The sequence below is a fragment of the Epinephelus fuscoguttatus genome, linkage group LG7 (assembly GCF_011397635.1).
Source record: "Epinephelus fuscoguttatus linkage group LG7, E.fuscoguttatus.final_Chr_v1".
Lineage (NCBI taxonomy): Eukaryota > Metazoa > Chordata > Actinopteri > Perciformes > Serranidae > Epinephelus > Epinephelus fuscoguttatus.
Window position 1 is genome coordinate 22,984,116 of NC_064758.1, and position 13,212 is coordinate 22,997,327.

General features: G+C 41.6%; 1 protein-coding gene across 1 annotated transcript in view; it reads left to right on the forward strand.

The window, feature by feature from the left end:
* The first annotated feature begins 1,933 nt into the window (after positions 1-1,933).
* The window catches only part of LOC125891397 (adenylate cyclase type 6-like), a 43,422-nt gene continuing 32,143 nt past the window's right edge, over positions 1,934-13,212 (forward strand). Inside the window, exons 1-3 of the mRNA XM_049580665.1 lie at positions 1,934-2,179; positions 4,343-4,540; positions 4,691-5,582. Coding sequence (XP_049436622.1) covers positions 4,692-5,582 — 891 coding nt within the window. The 5' untranslated portion in view covers positions 1,934-2,179; positions 4,343-4,540; position 4,691. The remainder of the gene's footprint in view (positions 2,180-4,342; positions 4,541-4,690; positions 5,583-13,212) is intronic.

Consider the following 13,212-nt stretch of genomic DNA (forward strand, 5'->3'; position numbering starts at 1 on the left):
GTTGGCTTGGAAGTTTCATACTGGACCAGGACTGACCTCCAAACCATTGTGATGTCACAAAACCATGCAGGCACACATCTGTTAAACTGAGATTTCAGGTAAACACAGAGAAAAGCCCCCCTCCAGCAGATGAATGTGGAAACATCCTTCTAGTGTCCAGCTGTGCATACATCACTCTGCACAGTGAAGGTAAAACATTCATGTGAAGTCACAACAAACAAAACACATGTTTGACTGAAGTGGGACTCAAACAGAAGGAAACAATTCTAACACCTGCACAGAGGTAGACTGTTGAAACTATCAGTGATCAATGGCGCCGACTGCTGGTAAAACTGATGAAATGGCAACCTACAGTGTATTCGTCTGTATTTACATTCATGTATGAACAAAGCTGGATACATTTAAGTTGGCTTTACAAGTCTCCAGGGTGTTTATGTGCTTTTTAAAATCCTTTCAAGACCACCTTTTAACCAAATTTAGCACAGATTTTGGACAAATCATGTTTTAGTTATTTAAGCATCACAGGTGAACATTGCAGGAAGTATTATATATGTGGTCTTGCGCAGAGCTAGGTGTTATGTAGGAATGTGGCTATTAGAGTGAATTAAGTTGATCTACATTTTGCCAACACATAAGTGCAAGTATGGAGTAAAATGACAGCATTTTTTAAAGATTTGTTACATTACAAATGTGGACTTTTACATAGAAAAGCTTCACTTAGTTCAACAAAAAGAAATTAAAAGATGTATAAATGAAATTACATAAAATATTTGTAGCAGTTACGACCTCACAAATTCAAATTTAAGACTATTTAATTACTTTTAAGGCCTTATTGTCATAATTTAAGACATTTTAAGACTTTTTAAAGACCTACAGACACATTGTTCTCACCTCAGCTATAATGATATTGTTTTTCCTTTGTGTTAGGATTTAATTTCTAAATACCTCATTATACTAACTATTAATATAGAATATAACTGCCACAAGTGCAATAATCATATTTTTTAAGTTGTTTACACTGCAGTGACTATTTTTGTCTCAATACACTTTATAGTTATGTTTGTATATATATCATGTAGTACTTTCTGAGTGCTTCATAGTGTAGATGATGCATTTTAGTTTGAAAAAGGTTTTCAAAGTTGCATAATATGTGTCACGCTTGAGCTTTTGCTGCTGTGACACTTGGATTCACCAGTAGCATTAGGCTGTTGTTTAAGCTGTGCACAGTGCAGTAGGCCTGTACTGTCAGCCTACTCTAATTACTATAGCATAGAAACTACTCTGCTAGCTCAACTTTATATTGATATATGTTATGCAGTGGTGTAACAGCTTACTGTAATGTCATGTTGAAAGCTCCTGGTGGGATCTGGCAGGGAGTGTAGTTGTTTTAAAGGGTGAAAAGTAAACACATTCTTCTGTGTCAACACCAATGTTGCTTTACTGGTTTACAGATTAAACATAATCATGTGGTGGCTGGTTGGTTACTGGCTGGTTGTAAACCTGATCCTGTGTATTTACTGCCTTTATCATTTAACCTCTCATGAATGTAAACACTTCACAGAAATGGATGTGGAGTAGTTTCAGTGTGACTGTTGTAGGGCAGTGATCATACATTTTCTCCACGAGGTGGTGCCATAACAATGTCTGGGTGTGCTGTATGAAGGCACTACTTGAGTTTCATGTTGTTTTCTGCCAATTGAAAGTAAAAATGCGTAATGTTTCTAATGTGTGTGGTGTGGTATTATGTGGGTGACATTGTAGAGTGATGTGAAGGTGAGAAAACAAAAGTTGGACAACATTGCAGCAAAGGTGACACACTCGTGCCACCTCTAGGGGGACTCCTGTGTTCACGAATGCAGCCTGTGTGAGTGTGTACAGCCTGTGTGTGTGTGTGTGTGTGTGTGTGTGTGTGTGTGTGTGTGTGTGTGAGAAAGAGAGATAGACGGAGAGGGAGTTGGGGAGGTCGAAGCAGTGGGAATGCACTGTAGCTCTGGCTGTGAAGAGCGAAGGTTGTCCGGCCAGATTCGCAGTTATTTCCTCGCTTCCCTCTGTACCTTCATCCAGAGGGCCAGACCCGCATCTGAAGCGCGTGACGGCGGCTGCGTGGAGACTGAACGCGGAGCTAAACTGGAGCTCCACTGCGGTGTTACAGTTACTCATGTAACGAGGATGTCCAATGGTAAGTACGCTGCCTATCTTAAGCTTTCCCGCGGCTGTGTTTGGGCTCTGCACAATGTGAATTTGTTGCGGCTCGGCTAAACTGAAACGCAGTAAGAGGATACAGCAGTCCAACAGCTGACTTGTACTACAGTGTTTTGCTGTGACGATTGCGGCGGCAGCCTGAACTGTCCTGCGGGACTGTACACACACTAAGCACTGGTCCTTATGCAGGAAGAGCCAATTCACATACACTTATTTATTTTATTCTAAACCGCGATTAAGATACAAATCAGCTGTGTTACATTTTGCATGCTGGCCCACAGCAGTCTCGCCAATTCCTTCTCGCCCGGTGACCTGTTTGGAGTCTAAACATAATGACGTTTATATAGAGGGAGACAGGCCCAGTATGTAGAGCCCATTATCATTGTACACTAGTCCTGAGAGCTGGACTGCACATCCCTGCGACATCAGGAGACCCAGTGCCAAGACTGAAGTTGCCCGACGGAATGTTTTACTCCTGATAAGTTGGTAAAGGCGGCGATGTGTGTCGAGCTGCACTTTCTCCTGCAGCCCACAGACTCCAGGCTGACTTGAGGCTACCCAGTGGTACAGTGTCTCCATGTGTAGTGTGGTTTATCTGAACACGGAGAGCTGTCGACTTCGCCTGTAGGCTACTTGGAGCGTCCTGTTATGTAATGCGCTTCGGCCGACTGCCCGCATCCAAACAGCCTGGGCCTACACGTGTAACTGCTAAACATGTTTTTTGACATCAGGCCTGCATTAGCGGTGGTGACAGGGGGGCTGCTGGTGAGGATCATGTGCAGGGAGAAGGGAAGCAAGATGTTGTTAATCTATTCTGAAATGTGAGTGAACGCATCAGCATCTCCTTAATTTGTAGCGCATGCAGCACGGCTGACTCAAATCGGCCCATATGTGGTACAGATTATGTTCAATGGCAGATGCATGCATGTACAGATTGTATTACATAAGAGCCGCATGTCGCTGCCTGACCTGTCGTAAATGTATCAAAGGTGAGTCGAGGATTAAGGTTATTGCAGCAGGAAGCCTGTAATCTCGGAGCAGAAGGTGAAGTGGTCATATATTTGCATTACTCCACACTGGGTCAGTGTGCTGAAGTGATGCTCTCTGTGTGAAACATCATGATGATTGTAGGGCTATTTATTACTAGATTATTATCATAAGAAGTTTAATTAATTGAAGCTATCTAGGAAGTAATATTTATTTAAAATATGTATTTTACTCACAATCCAGAGACAATGTTTATCTGAAACCACCCTTTCAATTAGATTTTTTGTCTGTGCTGGTTGAGCAGCTCACATTATAAGATGCTGTTGATTGTAAACACGGCCATGTGTGCAGTTCATGTGCTTCCTTCCCACTGTTTGTCTCAGCCTCAGTCCGCCTGGCAGAGATTTGCTTATTAAGTTTAGAGGTTAGCAGTGTCCTTGACATGTGCTGCCAGGAGCCAGCTACAGCTATAGTGAGTCATCAAAGCTAATGGGGGAAGCATGGACAATTTAATCCGGACTGGAGAGCTCTTGATCTCTGATGGTGCCCACTCAGTAGGCCTTTGTTGTCAAATAGAGCACACCCATTCTTGCCCACTCAAGATGTTAGGGGCAGATTGCAATGATAGAGCAGAGCAGAGTGCTATCCACCAGGAAGAGTTGTTAGTGTCCTCCAAAAGCCCCCCCCCCCCCACGGTGTGTGTTCAAAAAACAGCAGTCGGAGAGTTTTGTTGAAATAGGACTGTTTAACTTTATGGCTTGATGGCAAAATTGACCAGTGGCACCCGCAGCATGAGGTAATAATTGGAGGAGATTTTGTTGTCACAATTCAGTGTTTTGCAAACAAAACAGAAAATCATTTCCATGGTAATACTGTCCCAGCCCAGGGTGGAGGGGGAAGGTGATGAGCGAGAGTGGAGCGGACAAGCCATTTGCTAGATATTATTTCCTGTCTCCGCTATTGATTGTCAAACTTTCTGCCAGAGAGTCATGCACAAAGACATGCACACGAGACAGTCATCCCATCAACAGATGCAATTCAAATAAGTGTTTTCCTTGGTGTTCATGTGTCCATTATGATGTTGACCCTCAGGTGATATCTCCTCAGGCGATGTTAGCTCAACATCATGTGTATCGTTTGTGTGTTTTCACAGGAAAACAGGTGGTCTATAAAGGCACTTGGTGGTGTATAGGGCTGACACACTGACTGTTTCTACAGAGAAGGACGGCTCAAACACAGACACACCTCTGATGCCTCGGGCCAGTCTGAGCTCATGGTGTGTGCTCGCTGGGATAAACTAGTGGCCTGGCCAGAGAGCGCAGTGTTGCTACACACTATAAAGCCCACACAGGTGAGAGGATCCTCATCTCTCCATGCCATTATCTCTTAAACTGACATTTTGCATGTTGGATGTTCAGATTAAATGCCTCAACATCAGCAGTGTTTTAATGAGAAGCTTTTCCATCTGTGTGTTCTCTTAACGTCCCTGTGTTGTGTTCAGGATGTCGTGGGCCAGAGGCCTCTTTGTAGGCAGAGTGGATGAGCGAAAGACAGCATGGGGAGAGCGCAATGGCAAAAAGAGAAAGGACAGCTCGTCGCTGTGCAACCCACACTACATGAGTTGTCTGAGAGACCCTGAGGACCTGGAGCTCCCTAATGCAGCCCCCCAGCATTACCATTGCGGAGCAGGCACCAGCGGGGGCAGCTATGGCTTGCGCTGTGGCTGGCAGGAGGACCACTATGGGAAGAGGATGGGTGGTGGGGATCTGGGTCTAAAGGCAGTGGACCTGGGCTTTGAAGATGGCGAGCTGAAGGGCAGGAAAGAGGATGAATTAGAGGAATCAGCAGAGGGTGGCTGCAAGGCGATGACTGCAGCAGACTGCTGGATGCGGATTGTGTGGGTTTTCCAATCTAAGAAATTTCAGTCAGCCAAGCTGGAGCGTCTGTACCAGCGCTACTTCTTCAGACTCAACCAGAGCTCTCTGACCATGCTGATGGGGGTGCTGGTGGTGGTTTGTGCGGTCATGCTGGCCTTCCACTGTATCCACACGACCCCCGACGTGGCCTACGTCTCAGTACTCTCTGTGGCCATGGCTCTCTTCCTGGCCATGATGGTGGTTTGCAACCGCAACGGCTTCCACCAGGACTACATGTGGATTGTGAGCTACCTTGTGATCGGCGTGCTGATTGTAGTGCAGATATTTGGGGTGCTGAGGGTGTACCCCCCCAGTGCCTCAGAGGGCATCTGGTGGACGGTCTTCTTCATCTACATCATCTACACGCTGCTGCCAGTCAGAATGAGAGCTGCTGTGGTTAGCGGAGCTGTGTTGTCCACCATACACCTAGTGACCTCCTGGCAGCTCAACCAAGACTACAAGTTCGTTTTTAAACAGGTGAGTGAGAGCAGAAATATCACGGAACAGAAAAACACAAACGCAGAACACAAAAAATAATGGAGGGAGATTTGATTGGGTCTGTTAGGTGTGGGTGATATGGATGTTTTTCTGTCATGGTACATTTAATTTTATATTGCGATACCAACATCTGTATTATGAGTAGAGCTGACAGTATGGTTTGATGCACATATCAAGCAAACATTAGCAGGTATGTGAGTTTAAATCTAACTACTTCTAATTTTTTCTGTTTCTTATAATTGTAAACTGAATATCTCTGGGTTTTGGGTTTTGGACTGTTTGAGAAAACAAGAAATTTGGTTTGGGAGGTTGGGGTCTTGGAAATTGTGGTGTGATTTTTCACAAATTCTTGGCGTTTTATAGAAAAAGAAAAACCAAATAACACATTAATTAAATATGAAAATAATGGTGAGATGCAGCTCTGACAGTGAAATTGTACATTTGTTGGAAACTCAGTTGAGAAAATGTTTATAGATGAAATAATACACAAAGATCTGACATCTGACAAATCAATCTACTTCATCAAGCTGACGCAGAATATCACATATTGCCACAAAGCATTTCTGCTCACTGAATTGCAAATTTGCCCACAATGCTCTCATACAACAAGATATATCAAAGAAATAGTCATTCCATCTATTTGGCAAAATCTCTGAGGTTAGAATGTAGAGATGTACTGATTGCAGTTTTTTGGCAAATTATGATTTTTGTCTGACTTGCCAATAAGAGATGTTCCAATACCGTTTTTCCTTCTGATTCCTATTGACTGATACCAAGAACTGATCCGCACCATTGCACTAAAAAAACCTTTCTAACCCTGCATAGATGTGAAATAATTGCTATCATTGGCATCTTTCAGGTTGAACCACTTGTAAAACACGATGAAATACAGAGAACAAATGTCATAGAATTTTATTTTTAATATCTAGTTTGACATTGTACTAATGGCTACCCTTTTTTTTTTTTTACCAGTAATCAGTTCTTCTTCGCCACTCTAAAACGGTAGCTATCAGTGGCTGCACAGTGCGACTTGCTGTGTAGGGTGCTGTTTACAGTAGCAAAAAACAAATTTTGAGAAAACTGCCATTTTTATCCGATGTGAAACTACTTTAAAGTTAATTAATAAATTAGACTTGTGTACTTAACCTGATCCAAGTACTGCTATCGCTATTGGAACAATTCTGCTGGGGATTCCGATTCTGGTCGATTCCAATTTTCTTTCTTTCTAAAAGCTACAATTGGCAGCATACAAAACATTTGGTTACTTTTCTACGATGAAAATTCAGTTGTATATTCATAATAAAACATTGACCCTTAACCAACTTTTACATTTTCTCTGAAACTGCACCAGGCTACAGGACCTTTTCTCGCTCTCACTCAAACAAATCTCAAAATGAAAAAGTGCTCCAGGTTACAGGACAGAGCTTTTTTGTACAAGTAAAATCCAACCGAGTTGCTAAATTTGTCACTAGTTGCTTTTTAGAAATAAAGGCGTTATGAGGGTCTGAAAAGTCGCAAACAAGAGGACGTGACAAAGCGTTTCATTCATGCGAATAAGAACAGGTTGCAGTGGATGTAACAATAGTTGATTATCATTTGTGTCACTGTGCGTGTGACGTGAACCATCGTGTGGGCATGCATGTAAATTTAATTGGCACAGGATCAGCTATATCTAAAACTGACAGGGTGTGAACGATCAAGCTGAAAATCTGTTGATTTCGGTCACTGGCCAATCAATTGGTGCATCTCTAGTGGAGGGATTATTGAGCTGGATGCACCTTTTAGTCACAATTCTTTTTAAAGGAAAGTTTCACAAATTTTCTGTTTTACTAAAATACACACAGCGACATGTAGAGTGAAAGTCACTGTAGTTGCTCCACCTGTCCATACTGGTCACCTCTTAAAGCAGTTTCAGTGTAAATGATGGGAGATACAATACAGAGTTTGTTTTGCATACAAAGTTCAGTCAAAGTTAGTGCGAGGCGTCAGCAGTCTGAAGTAAATAAATCAAGTAGACATCTTCTAATGTTACTGTCTTTTTTGTGTGAAATATTGAAGGGAATTTTGCACTGAAAAGACCCAGACTTTAAGATACTGACTTGATTTGTGTAACTCTGACAGTCTCTTATCAGTTTTGGCTGAGCACAATGCATTTTTGAACAAAATAAGAGCTGTGGATTTTGTTTCCCATCACACTGAAGTCACATGAAGTCTTTTCACAGCTAGCACAGACAGGAAGAACAATAACAGCAGCCTATATCTCATATACTGTACGTTTGGACATGTGAGTATTGTTTTAAGACAGACTTGAAAAATGTGAATCAGTCAATCAGTAGCTGTAAAAAATGTTGTCTTGATGTGTCTTTTTGGACTGTAGTTGCTGCTCAACATACAGCCATCTCTGAAAATGAAAGTGAACATTTATATTCATGAGAAAACAAGAAACATGTCTCAGACTCGTGCTAGTCAGGGCCCACTATTATCACCATACAATTGAGCACAATGTTGTTACTGTATTCACAAGTGGAAACGCCCTACTTTTTCTTCCCATCAATATAGGACAAACATTGTACAGACTCTTCAACCACTTTTCCATGTCAAAGGTGCCGTACTAAAAGTAGATGGTGCTGTAGATCTCGGCAGTTTTTCAAATGAGATTTTTAATGAGCCTATGTTTTGTGCTGTAGGGCAGCTATTGGCAACTCTGTTGGGGTTTGTGGAAGGTCATCTGGGTTGAATGAGCCCGTTTAGCTGCATCGTGGAGGAATATCATGATAATGTAGCATGGTGCCATTCAGGCCGCAATTCCCTAAAACAAGGAGGCTATTGTAGTAAAATGAAACAGGGTGGGGTGGGATACTCGGATTGTGCAATGAATTCGATGGAAAACAGGATGACTACGTCTTCGTATTGGAGGCTGTGGAAAAAAAAATAAAAGCAGAATTAGACTTTTATTATGGCTTCGGCTCCCAACACATTGGAGTTATTTCTTCATTAGTTTTGTGTGTTTATTCTTCTTGTATGTGCGGTCAGATCCTCACTGATTCTGTCTTTATGTTCAGTGTGTTACTGAGGTTTACGCTGTCTCAGATTGTATTATGAAATTGTGCTCAGGGATTCAAAAACTATTCATGAACCTGCAGAACAGAAGGAATGGCTGACCTTTTGTAGAACAACAAATAACCATTACTTTCATTAAAAACATTAACTTGTAATGTACATTAAAAATGCACATCACATGTTCCTAATTGCTTGTTTTGATCCAAACCCAAAACCATTAAAGTTAGAATGATATAACACAGAAAAAAAGCAAACCCTGGTATTTTAGAGACTTGAACCAGTGAATGTTTGGCATTTTCCCTCGACAGATGCCATCAAAGATTTTTTAAATGGTCATTTTTCTGTTTATCTAGTATTGAAAATCAACTTATCATTTAAGCACCAAACCTTTAAAATGTAGTTTTTTAACTGTTACCCAGTCACGTTCATTGATACAACAGAACATTCACACTGAAGACCTATGGACACGTCACAGTAGAAAAAGCACAGGTGTAACAATGGGAATTAGTAAGATTTCATTGATACCAATGCTGTTATAGATTCTGCTTATCGATACGATTAATCAGTTCCCTTATTGATTTGTGATGAGTTTTCTGTGTGGGGGAAAAAAAGTAGTCCTATAGGGTTTTAGCATCACAGCAACTGTTTTATTATTATACAAGAGTCTGAACACAGTGTAGAAAAAGAGTAGAAAAAAGCCATTTTACAGACAGTACAAACAGTGCTGTTGCATATTTGTTGAATGTTGCCACGCTTTGGACTGTTTCATCCTCCACGCCTTGACCCTTGTTGCAGGTTTCCAACAGTGTAGATAAATGACAAACTCTTACGTCATTGTTTGCGTTGTCACAAATAAAAAAAACACCTGCACTGATAAAAAAGAATTGATTAGCTCGGAGGTTTACGATTGAGATAGATGGGACCATTTGGAAAAGGTTCTCAAACCCATTACGTTACGTTAGGTGTAAACAATACATTTAATGATGGTTGGATTCTGTTTAGCTGCTTGAGTTTTATCGTCCCTGTGTTGTGTGTGTAGGCTCACTGTCACACTGTCATGGCTTACTTGGAAAACTGAGAAAATAATAAACAAAAGAACAATAGAACCCAATATGACAGCTATGACTATGAAAAAGGGTTATTCACCTTATTAATGTATGTATCCTACAGTTTTCGTGCCATTTACTTGGTGCCATAGGTCATCTTGCCAGTAAGAGCTGTGTAGTGTAGTGGAAGAATCTCATTTGAACAGTTTTCAGTGGGGTGTCCCATAATGGCCTACATGCTGTTTCAGAGGAGAATAAAAGAATCGTGCCACACACTTAACTACATGATGTTTCCCTGTTTGACGTGGTCATGTTTGAAGTCAGTGCCACAAAATAACTCTAAAAACACACATGGATTGAACTCTGTAACTCTCCAGAGACATCATGTGATTGGTTTTCTCTACCAACCGTCACTGTTAAGCAACCAGATGAATGTGGAGCCACTCTGAATAAGGCAATATTGACATAACTCTACTGGTCTAGTGAGCTTGTGTGTTAAGTACCCATGCCCCAGACTAGACAGGGTGACTACAGGCACACTGGTCTGTTGCCTCTGTGCACTCTAGCCCTGGTTGGTTGAATTGGTCCTCTGATGATGATGGACTGCTGCCCTGCCTGCAGGCTTGGACCCCCAACACAGTGCGTTCCAGTTCTGTGAGCAATCAATGATGGGACATGCGTCTCGCACTGTTCGTCTCACTCTCTCCTGGGGCTCGTAGGGTTGTAATAGAGATTGAAGACAAGATGTCCGGTTTGCTTGGGGTTGTTTAATGCTGTTATCAGCCATATCACACTCATCCGTTCATAAATATTTAGAAACTAAGAGGAATTTCTTTGTTTTCACCCTCAAGAAAAGAGCAGCACAATACGTGGCAGAGTCAGTGCTCAGTCTCAACAGGTATCACTTAGTCTGGCTTCAAACCACTTGCAGTTTTATGAATACAGAAGGACTCCATTCAGTCTGTCACACCATCTCTATCACACACACGTCAGCTCACACAAACTCTGTGGCTCCTGGCGTCACATGGCCAGACTCTCTGATCTGGGAAAGCTGGTTTCTTCTTCTGGGACCTCATCATCCTCCAGCTATCTCTTGTTTTTTCCTTATTTGTGTTTTCCCTGCGGAGATGTTCATGCAGGATCAGAGCTGAGAAGATGTGAGACCGATGACGACGAGCACAAAAGTGGTCTTTGTTAGGGACCTCCACGATGAAGCCGGGGAGGCGTGTGTGTGTGTGTGTGTGTGTGTGTGGGGGGGGGTTAGAGTGGTGACAAGAGGATGGCCACAGATGAAAAGTGTGAAATAATGCTGGGCTGACGCACCCGGCTGTAAAAGAGCTGCCAGTCTCTTCTCTCTTTCCACTTTTCTCCCTCTTTTTCTCTGAGTCATAATTCCATTCTCACAAAATCCCCCTCAGATGGAGTGGCCTTTTATTTCTCAACGGGCTGAGATTGAGCTCACGCTACTCATGGGGATTGTTCCCATGGATGTCCACATTTCACTGCTCGGCTCTGAAGGGCCTCCTCTGACAACTATAGAGAGATGAAGTTTTAACTGCTCTCAGGAAGAGGCAAGTTACACTGCTGCTGCTCACTTGAAGTGCCTCCACTGTCCTACAGGAACAGTCTCCAGAGGGACCTCATTCATTCGTACAGGTGGCGAATGAAAGATTTTGACTCAGACAGGAGTGACGAGGGCTGCGCTCTAGTCCTGACTTTCGTGTCCTCAGTGGTAGCTACCAACCTGAATACACACCAATGGTGGAAAGATAGTGAACTCTCATAGTTAGCCAGAATATTTAATTTCTTCTGTGAATACATTTTTCTCTCTCTCTCCCTCTTGGCACTATTTCCCCTAGAAGTATCATATTAGTGTCATAATGCTGGCTCACAAGTTTTGCTTGTTTGAGATGAGCATCATTTCATGTAGGCTTGGCAAGAAATTATTGACAAGTGTTCTTCCTCACAGAGAAAAATCAACATGATGAACCATTTATTTCACTACTTGCTGGCCTGTCTTTGGCAGCTCTTCTTGAAACATGCAGTTCCTTCAAAATTATCCTCTAGAGATTTTGGAATGCTGTATTGATTATTGTTCTTACTTATGAAACATCAGAAGTTACCAAAATGGCATATACAACTATAATGTGAGGATAATGTGTTTGTGTGTGCATTCAGTCACAGTGCAGACTTTGGAATATAGTTTAATTGGTAACTATCAATTATTTTCTCATCACAACTGTTCTTACTTAGCTTTATTCTATTGTTGTTTAAGAGTTTAATATGATAAACAACCATCTGTAAGTCAGAACACAGACATTATATTTTTAAAATGATGTAAAAGTTGCAGGTCAAAACTAAGAATTATTTCATGAATTAAGTAGTTATTCAGTAAATGATACCTTTAATATTTATAATCTTCTTCTCTGCAAAGAAGGATTTCACTCCAAAACAAAAAACTCAACCCACTTCAGGTTCTTTTTTTTAATCGTCAACTTTCCAGTCAACTTGCGCAATAAACATATCATGAAAGACTGTGATACTGTGCTTTGAATATAGTACCAACATGTTAAATGACATTCTGTCTGTAGGTACTGTTTTGTCCGTCACATGCCATCCTGTCTCTCTGGCCAGTCAGACCTCACAGTTAGGCATCCAGTGCTGCCGTCCTCCTCTGCATGGTTGAAGGGGGAAAGGTTGACAAGACAAGTGCAGATGAAAGTGTGAAAGCCAGAAAGGAAGTAAGTGGTGCCTAAAAAAAGTAGCACATCAGCCATCTGGTAATATTTTGGATACAGGAGAGATGACGTTGCACCAGCACAGATAGTGTGCAAGTCTGAGTCAAGACCTGATTACACTTAAATATCTGTTTATCACAAGTAATATTGTTATCATGATGTTAAACATTATCACATACTTTGCTCATATTGTGCAGCAACGTATCCTCATACAATGGTATCTAACAAATTAGAACCCTTCAGCTGGCATCGTCACATTACATGCTTAATGTAAAGTTACTAACTTAACATAAAGTTACATAGGTACTTGTGTTTTCTTCTGTATGTTGTCTTTAACGTAAACCACTTTGAGGTTACGTGTAATGAAATGTGCTGTGTCTATTGCCATTCAGTTTAAGCAAGTAAAGTTCTGTAGGTCAGGTTTAGGAAAATAAATATGGCTGGGCATCATAATGCTACATACTAAGTATTAAACACAAAGTTACATACTGAACATCGGTGTGAGAAAAAAGGTTCTCTTGGTTTCAAACGGTCACAAACAGCGGTCTCCTGGTGGAAAGTCCAATGTTTGTTTGACCCATCCTCCACCCTAACCTGCCTCCTTACATGGACTTTCTGTCTTTATATTACTGCCGCCTCTACTCCTCTTGATGCACTGGTCACATGATCATAGCCGTCCTGACTGAGTCATACACAGATTACGTGGTTTATATATGAATTCTGGTGCATTACTCTTAGTAAGTATATGTGCGAACAGATCATGAG